General features: G+C 49.0%; 2 protein-coding genes across 2 annotated transcripts; one reads left to right on the top strand and one right to left on the bottom strand.

The window, feature by feature from the left end:
* Positions 1 to 1491: 1491 nt before the first annotated feature.
* On the bottom strand, positions 1492 to 4024 carry LOC108497192 (protein Wnt-4-like). Its single transcript, XM_017814600.1, has 5 exons — positions 3971 to 4024; positions 3381 to 3618; positions 2718 to 2849; positions 2421 to 2563; positions 1492 to 1746 (listed from the first exon to the last, which is right to left on the bottom strand). The coding sequence occupies exons 1-5, from the start codon at positions 4022 to 4024 to the stop codon at positions 1492 to 1494; spliced, it is 822 nt and encodes a 273-aa protein (XP_017670089.1).
* A 2688-nt stretch (positions 4025 to 6712) lies between these two features.
* Positions 6713 to 13784, top strand: LPAR5 (lysophosphatidic acid receptor 5). The gene is made up of 2 exons (XM_017814656.1): positions 6713 to 6924; positions 12137 to 13784. The coding sequence occupies exon 2, from the start codon at positions 12454 to 12456 to the stop codon at positions 13570 to 13572; it is 1119 nt and encodes a 372-aa protein (XP_017670145.1). The 5' UTR covers positions 6713 to 6924; positions 12137 to 12453; the 3' UTR covers positions 13573 to 13784.
* Positions 13785 to 14110: the final 326 nt, after the last annotated feature.

The raw sequence follows: 14110 nt of genomic DNA, 5'->3' as shown, positions 1-14110 counted from the left end.
GCAATAAGGTTTCCTCAGTGCCTCCTTTTCTCCAAGCTAAACAACCGCAGCTCCCTCAGCCACTCCAGATCCTTCACAGGCTTCGTTGCCCTTCTCTGGACATGCTCCAGCACCTCAATGTCTTTCTTGTAGTGAGGGGCCCAGAACTGGACACAGCACTCAAGGTATGGCCCCTCCAGTGCTGAGTACAGAGGGACAATCACTTCCATGGTTCTGCTGGCCATGCAATTTCTGATAAAAGCCAGGATGCCACTGGCCTCCTTGGCCACCTGGGCACACTGCTGGCTCATGTTCAGCTGCTGTTGACCAGCACACCCAGGTCCTTTTCTGCTGGACAGCTTTCCAGTCACTCTTTCTCAAGCCTGTAGCACTGCATGGGGTTGTTGTGTACCCAAGTGCAGGACCTGACACTTGGCCTTGTTGAACCTCTTAGAATTGGCCTCTGTCCATCAGTCCAGCCTGTCCAGATCCCTCTGCGGAACCTTCCTACCCTCCAGCAGACCAACACTCCCACCTAACTTGGTGGAGTGAACTTACTGAGGGTACCCTCGTCCAAATCATTGATAAAGATACTAAACAGGACTGGCGCCAACACTGAGCCCTGGGGAACCCCGGTAGTGTCTGGCTGCCAGCTGGATGTAACTCCATTCACCACCACTCTCTGGGCTCAGCCATCCAACCAGTTTTTAACCCAGGAAAGAGTGCACCTGTCCAAACCGTGGGCTGCCAGCTCCTCCAGAAGAATGCTGTGGGAAACTGTGTCAAAAACTTTACTAAAGTCCGGGTAGACAACATCCACAGCCTTTTCCTCATCTACTGCGAGGGTCACCTGGTTATAAAAGGACATCAGATTGGTCAAGCAGGACCTGCCTTTTGTAAATCCATGTTGCCTAGGCCTGATCCCCCTGTTGTCCTGCACATGCCCTATGATTGCACTCAAGGTAATCTCTTCCATAACCTTCTCCGGCACTGAGGTCAGACTGAATGAGGGGAGCCTCACTGTGGCAGCTGCTGGAACTCCTCTTGGAAATATTTTCTCCAGCCAAAGGAACAGCTGAGCACTGGAAAAGGCATTTCTTGCATCCTTTCCCTGTACATAGCTCCCTGTACCAGTCCTCCAAAGGATGAGTCTTATTTTGTAAAGAGCCTGTTTGATTATACAAAATTCATTTGTTCCCTTCTTTCCAATGCCACTGCTCTATTACACTCCCCAGTGACCCCTCTTTTGCCCAAGATGGATCCTCACGCCATCCGGATCCACAGTCATGTTCCTTTCTTATGCAGCCCATGTGTCCCCTGAGCAGAAGGGCTCAGCATGGCCTTGTTCCCTCCTGGGACACAGGAGGAAGCAAAGCCAGGGACCCTCCAGGTCCCAAATGCAGCATGTGAGGAAGAAGCTTTTGTGTGCACTTTGCTTTCCATTGCAGCTGGTTTATTTCTAAAGTTTAGGGGTTTATTTGGCTTGTGTCCTCCAACCCTCCACCCAGAAAATTAATTCAAACCACAGAAAGCCCACTGAGGCTGGCGGGAGGGTGCTGTGTGGGGAGCACTCAGGAGCTGGCGACACCTCTGGACATCTCCCTGGCTGATCCACTTCGGGTAAACCTCTGTTGCCCCCTCAAACTTTTCCTTGAGGATGTTGCCCACCTTGCGGAAGGAAGGTATGACCTTCCAGCATGTGCACACCTCGCAGGAGCCTGACACACCATGGCACTTGCACTCCACCTTCATGTGGGTCAAGAGATCCTGGCGAGCAGGAGGCAGCTGCCAGTCAGACCAGGGACACTCTTCCCAACACCTCCCATTGCTGCAGGTTCCCCCAGCAGCTGCTGTTCCCTCCACACACCTCTCAGAGGGTTAGAGGGAGGGCAGGGGAAGGGAGGGGAGGGGACAGGAGGGGAGGGCAAAAAGTCTTTCTAAGCCAGGTCAATACAAAGAGAAGAAGATCCACTCTGTGGGCAACAAGCTGGCTTGGGTCTGTAAGAGAAATCCCTGAGGCAGGGAAAGGGATGGGGACCTGCTCTGGTCTGTAGGGCTCTAGGAGGGGAACAGATCTGCCCAGAGACAGAGGATGTTCAAGGGACCAGATCTGACTGTGACCCCTGGATAAGATGGTGCCTTTGTTGAGGATGGGCTAGAGGGGCAGGGAAGCTCTTCAGAGCAGAACAGAGTAACTAATTTCCTTTGCAGAAAAGGCCAAGGAAGGTTAATCACAGCTGGGCTCTGTAAGGAAAAGGAGATTGCACAGAAGCAGGTAGGGGAGGCTGGGGCCCCCCTCCACCAGTGCTGGGCTAAGAAAGCAGAAGGATGCAACCTCCTCAAACTGTTTCTTGGGGTATGGGGGCTGGACTGAGCTCTGTCTAGCCAGAGGGAAACCCCTGAAGCCAGGCTTGCTTCCTAGCCCTTGTTCCTGCTGTTACCTTCCTCCCAGCCTCATTGTTGTGCAGGTTCATGAGTGCTTGGCTGGAGGAGACACCATGGCTCCTCTCTGGGTTGCCCACGAAGGCTTGAGAGAAGGCAAGCCCATAAGACAGGTTATCGGAGCAGCCCGACCACTGGAAACCTGCTGAGGGAAAGCAGCCATAAGATGAAGGAGAATCCCTGAGAGGATCTCCCAAAGGGTTGTGGAGAAGGGATATGTCTCCATCCCTGGAGACAGTCTCTCCCATAGATCTTTCCCTCTGCCACCCCCTTCCTGCCACAGCCTTCTCCTTCACCTTCAGGGCTGGCTCCTCGGACCTTGCGGTCGCAGCCACACTTCTCCATCTCCCCGTGGCTGCAGGCACAAGTCACAGCAAAAGCAATGCCAGCAGCAGAGATGGCGTGGATGAAACCAGCCTCCCTTGTGCCTGCAGCAGGGCAAGAAATGGCACCAGTCTGCGGGGGCAAAGGCACTGATGGGACGTGGTGAGGGAAAAGAGGTTGTGACTGCACAGAGGAAAGATGCATTCAGATGGAGACTGCTTGGGAGAAATAGATGGCAGGGTGTTCACCTGGTGCAGCAGTTCCCAAGGCCAAGAGCCAGTAATGGAGGTGGCTCTGTGTCAGGGCTGGTGGCAGGGTGAGGGAGAAGATCCACCAATCTGCATAGCTGGTACCCAAAATGGTCCAGATGGGACCAAAATGCCAAATCTGGCCAAATGGGCAATAAGTTTAAGCAGAATGTTAGTATGTGTGAAAGAACATGCGTTTGGTTCAGTTTACTCTCTGTTGACAGACATGTTGGAATGTGGAGGAAGGCGCTGGCTACTCTGGGGATGGGTCCACTGTGACCCTTGCACCCTAGCCCAGGAAAGGCTGATGTGTCAAGGGGACCCTATAGGCATACCAGAAGGACCCCATGCCAACCCTGTCTGTGTCACCTCCCCCGCTCTGACGGCTCTGGACGGCCACCTTGCCAAAGACCTGCAGCCCCTTCAGGGTGGAGCAGTTCCAGCAGCGAGAGTGAAACTGGTATTGGCACTCCTGGACAGCCAGCTCCACACCTTGCCTCACTGCATCCATGGCTTCCACCTGCCACTGGCAAATGTGGACCTGCTCTTCTACCAACCCCGTCAGACCATCACACCCCTGGGGTCCCGGAGGGACACCTGCAGGGAGGTCTGCTTGGCCAGGTACCTGCAGGGCAGGGGAGAGATTCAGTTTCAGATGTGCCAGAGCCAGGGCCATATCTCTTCAGGACTAGCCCTCTGTAGCCTTATTTTAGAGTAGAAATGTTGCAGGGAAGGGGAGGTGTCTCATCTTGTCTGTGCTGAATTGGACATTCCTCTTTCTCATCCTGGTCTGCACCTCCTCAGCTTTACCATCCTCCTCCGTCCATGCTCCCAGAGATGCCCCTTCTAATGTGCTGTCTTTCAGTTGCCCAAATTCCTTCTTCTACCCTTCTATCACCCCATTTTCTTTGAAGACAGCACCTGCCTAGATGACTTTCCAACCCAGACAGCACAAAACATACTTAAAGCCAGGTCACGGCAGCGACGCACTGCACGGGGATCAGCACTGCGTGCAGGCACACCATCTCCATCCTGTCCGTGGCAAAACTCCACCACCTTCAGTCACGGTGCAACAGCCACCTGAATCACCTCCTGTGGCTTCCCACGGCCTCTGCCTGATAGTCACTTTCCCAGCAGCTGCAGCCCAGCACTGCCCATGGGCTGCCCTGGTGTGCCTGCCAGCATCGGAAACCCAGCAGCCTGCAGAAATCTGCTGGGTTGGCCCTGAGAGGTTGTCCACACCAGTGCTGTTCTGTACTTACAGCTTGGGCAGCATGGTGGGAGAGTTGTGACCTGGGGCTTCAGGGTGGGCATTCGCCACAGGGAGCTCACATTGATGGGGAGAGGATCAGTGTCAGACCCTCGGCCTCTGCCATCCTGTCAGCAGGTGATGTGGTTGTCTTTCTCCACAGTCCAGTCACTTCATCAGCAGGAAGCAGCCCAAGATCCAGTCAGCTGCAGACGGAGCCTTCCACACGAGAAGAACCTGGCAGCATCAAGCAACTCTAGCTAGACCCATCAGCTCATCATTGCTTTTGGGAGACAGAGAGTTTCCCTGCAGTGACAGCTCTTGGGATTAGAGACAGGAAGACCTACTACCTTCCTCATCCTCAGCTGCTGTTCTTGAGGACACTCCCTCATCTGCCTCCTCCAGGCTGGAGATTCTTCTTTTCTACCCTGCAGCCAAGCTGCTCCCTGGCTCTCTTACTCTTTCCCTGGCAGGTCTCCCTTCACCCTGCTCATTTTCTTCCCCAAGGACAGTCCTTGCCCTTCTTCTAGGAGGCATAATGGGCTGGCTGCCCTTCTTCTCAGCAGGTAGCTCTTTCCTAAGATCCCCTGGAAGCCCAGGAAAATATGATTTGTGTGACCAGGGAGCTGAAATGTCCTGGGACAAAAGCCTGCCGTTCCCCCAGGCAGCCTGGGAAGTGCCAGCTGTCTCCACCACCCTGGAAGGTAAAACTCCTCACACAGCCCACAGATTTTTGCTTTTCCTGTCTGAATCGTTCAGAAAGTGAAGCAGGGCTGCTCTGGTCCTGCTGTGGTTCTTCCATAAAGGGATTCACCTCTTTACTGTGCTTTTCCACATTTTCCTGTAGAAAGGAGTCTGAAGAGCACTGGGGTTTACCAGTCATCCTTTCAAACCTGAGCAGCCTCTCTCCTTTAGCACGAATTCCACCTTTTCCCTTGCCTTCCCAGCTTCCTGCATCCCTCCTTCTGTTGGGTCCTTGCTCCTGGTTTCTGGAGTCAGCACTCCGGGGCGGTAGGCATGTTGGGATCTGCAGCATCAGGGTGTAGCCTCCAACACACACCCCAGTAATCTGGTCTTACCTGCTGCTCACTCAGCAGTGAGGAAACACCGGGGGTTGTGCTGCTCTTCCCCACAAGCTGAGCCTCCAAGAGACAGCGAGGGGAAGAGGTGTGAGCCCACCTGGGCGAGGGGAGACAGAGTTCGTGGGCTGATGCGGCAAGACACAGTGAGGTGAGTGAACCCGGCTTGGTGAGGGGTGCTGTGGGCCTCGTGGGCTCGCTGGCTCACAGACTGGGCTACTGTGTCGTCCTCTTCTAACACATAGAAAAGCCAAGACTACCAGGCTCAGCCAGGTGTGTGCATGTGTGTGTGGGGTCCGAGGGCTGCGGGGGTGAGGGAAGTTCCGACGGAGGGTGTCAGAGACTCCTTCGGCAGAGGACACCCCGCCAGTATATCTGCAAGCCTTTATCAGTGATGGCACCTTAACGGGAACTAAAGAGACACAAAAAGCTGTGAGAACAAAGATCCCAGCAACTAGGAAGTGAGAATGGGAGTCTGATTAAAAAAGACAGGCACTAAAAAGAGGTAGGGTGAGATCAGTGGTTTGGGAGTTATTGTACCCTCTGAGGATTTATGAGCAACAGGAACATATATCCCTTGACATGTCACTCCCTGAATGAGGAGTCAGCAACAGCAGACAGGGAGTGAGAAAGTCAAACACCAGCAGGTTGAGGAGCTGAGCCAAGGGCTGCAGAGAAAGAGCAGCAAAGCACCTTCTTCTTGGGGCAGCTGTTTCTGGGGAAGGATAATAGTAGGATTAGGAGTATCGCTGCTCATGTCTTCTTCCAGGTGTGCTGAGACTGGCAAAGCAGAAATAGGACTTGAAGTAACAGTTCCCTTCCCAGCTACACATGGCAGTGCCAGGTCACAGATCTGGTAAATCAGCCCTTTTACTTTCTTAGCACTGTGCCTTCTGTAGCCTCAAACATCAGGGACTGACGTTTGTGGCAAACATGCCTTTGCTTGCCACGGGCACTGACATCTCTTCAGAGCTCAGTTCTTTCTGGGACCTTGCCACATGCCAGCAGTGCACAGCTGGGCCCCCAGGCAGGACTTCAACCCCAAAGCGCCCAAGCCCATGAGAGTGACAGGATTCCAAGTCTTTGTCTAGCTAGCAATTAATCAACTTTGCTCTCACTTCCCGTATTTCACCTCTATCCCCTGTTTAGAAATATTTTGGGGAAGGAGATATTTTAATTTTCCCTTGTCAGTCCTGAGGGCAGCTGAGTTAGCAAGATAAGCAAGGATTTGGCACTATGACCCAGGGCAGGTCTCCTCAGTTGCAATGACACCTGGGTGCTGCTTCTTTCATGACTACATTTGCTGTTATAGGATGTGGTTTAGCTTATCAGCTATGGATAGCAAAGTTCATGCTGTGTGGCCAGGCAGAAGTGCATCAGGAAGTGAAAAAGGAGAAGAAGCAAACTGCAGCATGATGTAGAATCAGCCATAGCATTGTAGGGGGTAGCTGTGATTTGGATGAATAAAAAGCCAAAGAGCCTGCCTGGTTCTGTTTTGATTCAAGCTGCTTGCAGGTTTGGTGCCTGGATTGAGACCTCAGCAGTGGCGGCGACCACCAGCCAGCGAGCTTGTGTGCACCCTTGGCTCTTCAGCAGCAGAGAGGTAAGCCAGATGGAAACATCTGGGGAGCTGGATGGTCTGGGCACCTTGGGTGCTGGTCCCCATGAGCTGCTGTGTGTGTGCTGCCAGACCTGACCATGCAGCGCTGGGGAACATCTGCCCCTCTTCAGTTGTCCAGTGGACCTAGAGGCAAATCTCAGTTCAAATGGAGGCTTTCTGTGGGGATTCTGTGATGCCAAAAGCACTGGCAGCCTGAAGAGCTTATTTAACAAAGTGCCCACAATGGAAGCCCATATGGCCCTCAGAAGATGAAAGGGGGGTGACAACTCTAAGGAATAGCCAGTAGTGTGACCAGACCTCATGAGTTAAATACGAAGGTCTCAGTTTTAATATCATGTATCTCTCATTAAGAACAAGGCATCCTAAGTCTTTAATGTCTTTGAGGTTTTAATCATCACAATAATCTAATTGCTTGGGTAGAAAAAAGGCAAAAATCAGGGATTAGATGTCACTGACAACGGGTAAAAAGCATCCATGTTTATGAAAAAAAATATACCTTCAATTTCTAGAGCAAAGCTGAGTGGGGTTTTTTTAGGTTTGGCAAGCTCTTTGTTATTTCCTCTTTGTTTTCAGACTTACTAAGCGACCTTACACAGTTTGCGTTTTCAGCTCTGCACCCCAATGCCACATTTTCTGTCTGCATCCCCATGGCAGCCACAAGGCTCCCATGGGTTCAGTGACAGTCACTGTCAGAAACACTGACCCTTCAGCATGATCAGCAATATATTTCTAGCGCTTTTTTTCCCACCTCAGTTCTCAGCCCCATACTCAGATTCTTCATAATTTTTGTGGTGCTAGGAGGCAGTGACTCCTAGTGAGATAGTGTCAGGAGAGAGGATTCCCAGGACCAGGAAGCAAGACACCAGGCATACATCCCATCTTGGGGCATGCCTGCCCGTTCTGGCCCCTGTCTGCAAGCACATCTAGGGTTTCTCACCCTGCAAAAGAAAAAATTAAGATCCCTTTGGGTTTTGCAAGTCACGGTCTCAGCAGATGATGGTATTCAGGGACTCATATCGAAGAGGCAGAAGGATGCTTCCTCCACCTCTTGGGACCCATAAGGTCAATCACCAAACACAAAGTTCCTTCAGGATTTAAAGACAGCTTCTTGTTGTGAGGAGGAAGATTATTCAGCTGTGGTACCATTGCCTTCTTACACAGCTGATGGCTTGATGGCAGCTTTTGTGCAGGGCAATGAGTACTTGAGGTTCTTTTAGAGGCAGCCACAAAGAACATGCCCTTTGCCTCTCAGACTTTAACCAAGGATATTCCAACCAATTTCAGCTATTCTGTTCCCCTGCTGTCAGCCTGCGTGAGCTACCCATACCTTTCTTTTTCAGTGAGGAACAGTCAAAACAGTACCTCCAGAGCTCTTCAGAGAAACGCTCTGGTCCCACAGTTTCATTGTTCCAATGACTCTGCCTGCATACGTTTCATTTCAGGTATCTGAGGTCTTGATCATAGTATCTGTTACGGCAAGTTTGAAACTATCAGCTTAGTTTCAGTAACATCACCGTAGCATATTCTTTCTTCTGTGTTTCCATCTACCCACAAAAAAATATCCCCTCAAAACCCTCAATCTATTTTCTGCTCTCAGTGATCTTTGCTGCCAATTTGGAACTCTGCTGTTTATTGTCTTAAAGGCTGAAGGGCTAGAGTATGTAAGGAAAGACCTCTTAAAAAAGAAAGAAAAGGTGATGGTGGACAAAAAAAATGGACAGGTTTCTCTCACTGGTGTTCATGACACAAAAGCCTGGGAGATTTTTGCAGCAGAAACTCTCTTTACAGGAAAATTCATCAAAGGACTGTCTCTGATCAAAACAGCAGTAGGAACAGCTATGGAGAAAGATGTACTAAGCAGTGTCTAAAACCATGTGGCTCCTACCCCAGAGGTCTGAAAACAACTGGAGGGTGGAAGACCTGACTAACTGTAGTGTAGAAACATTTGCTTAAAACTGTTTTTAAAGGCTCACTAGCAGACTCAATTTGAGAAAAGGCTCTTGGGGGTTTCTGACCAGGCAGCTTGATGTTTTTGCTGAACAAATTAGTAGAAGCTATAATAAAGGGGGAAAAAAATCAATTGGCATGCAGTCACATTTAATTACTGGGGAAGAATCATCATGGCTTTTCTAAAGAGATGCTGTGTCCCACAGTTCTTCCTTAAAAGAGTCAAGAAGCATGTGAACGGTGGCCCATGTGGATTTCCAAAAGGCTTTCAAAAGGGTTCTCACCAATGGCACTTAAAGCAATTTAGGGAACAGGTTCCTACCTAGATAAAAAGTGCCTAAAAGATGGGAAGGAGAATGAGGGTAGATGGTTGATTTTCCCAGTGGAGTTATAAGACACCAGTGCTGGGGATTGGACTGTTTGACTTATTCATGAGAGATGAATAATAAAATAACAAATCTGTTGGAGACTTAAAATTATTCAAGTTAGAAAAGATGAGGGTTGGCTGAAAAGAACTGCAGAGATTAAGAGAAGCATGAGTGACTGGACTTAAAATAAGAGCTGAAATTTCAGCTAGCTAAGTGATGGGAAAAACCAGACTGGACTGACCATTACCCCTTGCAAATGAGATTTGAGCCTACACAGTTCAGCGCATCCACACCATCAATGTCATGTACATTTTCAGTACCCCACTACAGGGCTCACAAAAGCAGCAGCAGAAGTGGAAGGGTGCTGAGAAGGGCACCAAGGATGCTCAAAAGTGTAGAACGGCTCCTCTGTGGGGAATAAGTATGAAGACAAGGACCCTTTAGCCTCAAAAAAAAAAGTTTACTGAGTGGGAATATGGTAGATGTTTATAATATTATCAGTGATAAAGTGAAGGTGCATAGAGATGTTGTTTCCCTTGTCGCTTCCAGCACTAAAACTAGGAACTGAATCTAGCAGGTGGTGAATAAAAAATGTGTACATGGAAGTGGTTCTTCCCCTGACACGTGATTAAGCCATGTAACTCCTTGGCACTCCCGGCACTGGATGCTGTAGATGGTAGATTTTACATCAACTCAAAAAGCAACAGAAAAAAATAGTGAAATAAAAGTTCCCTGAGGACTACTGAATTCAACTTGATTCCCTCTGCCTCAGGAAATCCCTGGGCTGCTGTATGCTGGAATCAGGAAGAGAACTGGAGACAGCATAGCTACACAGTTGCATTGCTCTTAACATTATCCCTTCACCATCCACATTTGAGATGGAATACTAGTTGTAGATAGCCCACCAGTCTCATACACATGGACTGTGCTTACATATTATACTCTCTAGAGTGTTTATCAAATACCTCTCAAAAGCTTGAAAAATAGGTTACCTGTGGAGGTAAGTCCCTTTCTTCTGACATCTATCTGGTCTGAGTACATATGTTAAAGCAGGTCATGGTCTCTCAGTGAGTCTCAGTCTCACTAACTTTGTCTCAGTCAAGACAAAGGTCTCAAATCTATTCAGTCTGCATTAATTGCAGAATTTTGGCTCTAGCAAAAACTGACGTTCTCCTTGAGATTTTTTGAAGCATTCAATCATTTCACTTGAAATCAACAACTTCATACAAAGTTTTCATTCACCAAGAAGGGTGAAGTCCACTCAGATATAGCTTGACAAACCAGTAGAAGCTTCTCTAAGAAACCTGTCTTGGTGGTGGATCTGCCCAATAACACTAAAGGATGGGCAAGTTGGCAGCTGTTTGCTCTCTCGTGTTAGACTTCCACTTTTGTTCAACATATTGCCAGAAAAATATCTGTGAGGTCAGCACATGTTTCTGCCTTCAGTAGATCCTTCCTCTAGATCAGTGCACTGCCCCACAATCCCATCCAGAAGATCTGACATGCTTGTCATACCTGTCAAGTTGTTGAGTAGCTTCCTCTTACGGTAATATCAAACTCACATAAAGGCTTTCTCTAGACAGAAAATTCTACTTTCCTTTTGAACTAAATCACAATTGACGTGGACTCTGTGAGGGAGACCCTACTTAACCCCTGCAAACCGTTGAGCAGAACTGTGTCACACTTACCAACCCCTAGTGTGTGTTTCTTCCATGGGGTGCAGTCCTTCAGGAACAGACTACTCCAGCATGGGTTCATCATGGTCTTCTCCAGGGGCAACATGGAAATCCCTGCTCTGGCACCTGGAGCACCTCCTCCCCCTCCTTCTTCACTGACCTTGTGTCTGCAGAGCTATTTCTATCACATATTCTCACTTCTCTCCTCTGGCTGCAGTTGCTGTTCTGTAGTAACTTTTTCCCTTTCTTAACTACATTATCCCAGAGGTGCAACCACTGTTGCTGGTGTGCTCGGCCTTGGCTGGCAGCAAGTCCATCTTGGAGCCAGCTAACACTGGCTCTATTGGACACAGGGAAAACTTCTGGCATGTTCTCACAGAACCTGCAGCCCTGCAGCCCCTGCCACTACTAAAACCTTCCCAGGCAAACCCAATGCAGGGAGGCTGATACCACCTGGAGCCTTCTCTGGTCACAGCTATGTTTGTCCACATGAATCCCATGGCTCTTCCTTTTTTATTGTGTGCTCCCTTACCTGGCTATGTTGGCTGTGTTTGTGGGACATGAGTTGCTTCATGTTTCATGGTGTTATAAGCAGCAGAATGACCTGAAGACATGCAATACATATAAACACCACTGGTCCCATGCAAGGGATTGTAGGAATGTAAGCAACATAAGGAACTTGAAGTCACTGGGACTAAGGTTTGCATGTGTTGTTTCACATACGAAAAGGAGCGAGGGTGGAGTCAGATCTAACTGTGGTATAATTTTTTTTTATCTGAAATGGATGTACAAAGTCCTGTTTCTCTGATATAAAACAGTACCATGCAGTTTTTATTTTAAGTTCCTTCCAGTCAGCATTTTTCCTTCAAAATGCTGCTCTCTTCCTTTTCTTTCTCTTTCGCTAGAGCCACCTCAACTACTTTCCCTGTGTGCTCCTGCTGTCCCTTTGTTGTACGCATGTGCTCTCAGTAGTGATCAAAGAAATGTGCATTTTCTGGGGCTGAGTGATAAATACAACCACCTTCTCCATGCTCTGTCTTCTTCTGCCCTGCAATTACTCACTCTTCTAGTGTCCATTTTTTTTAGTCTTTCGATTTCTTTGTGAGTTCTTGCTGCAGAAGCCATCGGGGTGGTATTTTAACATTTCAAGAGATTTTCTCCTCTAACTTAAACACTTCTGTCTTGGTCTTCCACTCTGACCAGGAATTGTGCTGACAACTGGCAATGATCCTCCATCGCATCAGCACCCCCATAACCACTGGAAAGAATTGCTGAACTAGAGGCAGAAGCTGATGTGATTACAGTACCATCCCTGCCAGATGACCACAGACCAGCAATCCAACACAGCATCAGCCAAGAGAGAGATGTGCTCATCTACCTCCCATCTGCAGATGAGAGGAATGACCTGTCTGTAGCTTCTTAGAGGGGAATGACTTCCCTCATTGCTTTTCTTTGTGCCTCCTTAGCTCATCAGCAGGCTCAGCCATCTCAGTGAGACCATCCCCTGATCCCCACTGGGCATGTCAGATTCCAATACGTCTCAGACGTGCAAGGATTATACCTTCAACCACCACCTCCTCCTGCCTGGCTATATCCTGATATTCATTACAGGCTTGATACTGAATGTGGTAGCCCTATGGATATTCATCCGATACCTGCGCCTGAAGTCTGTAGTCATGATCTACATGTTCAACCTGGCCATAAGCGACCTCACCTTCACACTCCCTCTGCCACTGCGACTCTACTACTATTCCAACCACCACTGGCCCTTTGGCAGCACCCTGTGCCAGGTCTCTGGCTCTGTCTTCCAGATCAACATGTATGGTAGCTGCCTCTTCCTCATGTGCATCAACCTGGATCGCTACATTGCCATTGTTCATCCACTTCGCTGGCGGCACCTGCGGCGTCCCAAGGTGGCCAAGCTCCTTTGCCTGATGGTCTGGGTTGTGATCTTCCTGGGTTCCATCCCCACAGCCATAGTCCACAAGCGCAACCATTGTAAGGTACAGAACCAGAACCAGACCATCTATCTCTGCTTTGAAAGCTTTAGCGACAACATATGGCAGAATAACCTCTTCCCTCTAGTAATCCTGGCTGAAATCTTGGGGTTTCTCCTGCCTCTCAGCTGTGTGACGTACTGCTCGATTCGGATCTTTCAGGAGCTATGCCAGTCCAGCCAGCCAAAGACCCTGCGACAACGGAAGACTGTCCGTCTCCTCCTGGTCAATCTAGTCATCTTCATCATCTGCTTTGTGCCTTACAACACTAGCCTGGCAGTTTATGGGATGATAAAGGCCCGGGTGATTGAGGTTGAGAAAGAAACTCAGGCCTCGGTGCGCCAAGTGTTAATTTTAACAATGATGATGGCCAGCATGAACTGCACGCTGGACCCCTTGATCTATTACTTTAGTACTGAGGGTTTCCGTAACACCTTCAAGAAATTACGGCGGGGACAAGCCTGGGACTCAGAGATGGGGACGCTTAAGCATCAGGTTGTGGAGAATAAGTCAATCCGAGACCAGACTGTCTCAAAAGTAAAACTGTTCCAATCTGAAAACTTTGTCCATCCCAATGAATCTTCACCGTCACTTCCTACAGCAGTATTTTTGAATGGCCCTATTGAGGACTCAGAAGTTTAACCACAGAAAAGCCATTGCAGAGTCAGCCATGTAATAACTACAGCAAGCCTGCGGGAAACTGCTCAGGGTAACCTAGCAAACTGTTTGAGGGAGCAGAGCAGACTGTAAGTGGGTGAACATGATGATGCAAAGCTAAAGGATGAAAGGTTGTTTTGAATAAACAGAGGTGCCTTGGTGACATGGTCACAACTGATTCTTTTGGTACAGGAAACAGTAGGGTGGAACAAGGACTTGAAACAAACCTAGCATGTCTGGGGGTGGCCAGCGTAAATTCCTATAGCAAGTCCATTCTGTCTGAGTACCATCTGCTGCACTGTAGCTTGAAGCAGTTCTGGGGATCATCAGAACACAGATATGGTACTCACTGCTGACAAAGTGTATTTAGTAGCAATGGCTGAGGGAAACTTTTGACTAGATGTTTAAATTTGAGTCATAGGTCCAGCTCAGGGCACCTAAATAAATATCTTAATTTTCCCAAAGAATTGAAGCATTTAGCAACCCTTATGGGGGTCAAGGAGAAGAGCTGAGTTTTCAGTAC

Source organism: Lepidothrix coronata, unplaced genomic scaffold (assembly GCF_001604755.1).
Source record: "Lepidothrix coronata isolate B3197 unplaced genomic scaffold, Lepidothrix_coronata-1.0 Scaffold46, whole genome shotgun sequence".
In the NCBI taxonomy this organism is placed as follows: Eukaryota; Metazoa; Chordata; class Aves; order Passeriformes; family Pipridae; genus Lepidothrix; species Lepidothrix coronata.
Note: the sequence above shows the minus strand (reverse complement) of the source record. Positions and strands in the feature narration are given on the sequence as shown.

Excerpts from the sequence above, each read along its gene's own strand:
- LOC108497192 (XM_017814600.1), bottom strand. The coding sequence starts at position 4,024 with ATGGAGATGGTGTGCCTGCACGCAGTGCTGATCCCCGTGCAGTGCGTC. Across the intron at positions 3,619-3,970 it reads CCGTGCAGTGCGTCGCTGCC|GTACCTGGCCAAGCAGACCT; the intron begins GTGACCTGGCTT and ends CCTGCCCTGCAG. Across the intron at positions 1,747-2,420 it reads ACAATGAGGCTGGGAGGAAG|GATCTCTTGACCCACATGAA; the intron begins GTAACAGCAGGA and ends CCTGCTCGCCAG.
- LPAR5 (XM_017814656.1), top strand. The coding sequence starts at position 12,454 with ATGTCAGATTCCAATACGTCTCAGACGTGCAAGGATTATACCTTCAAC.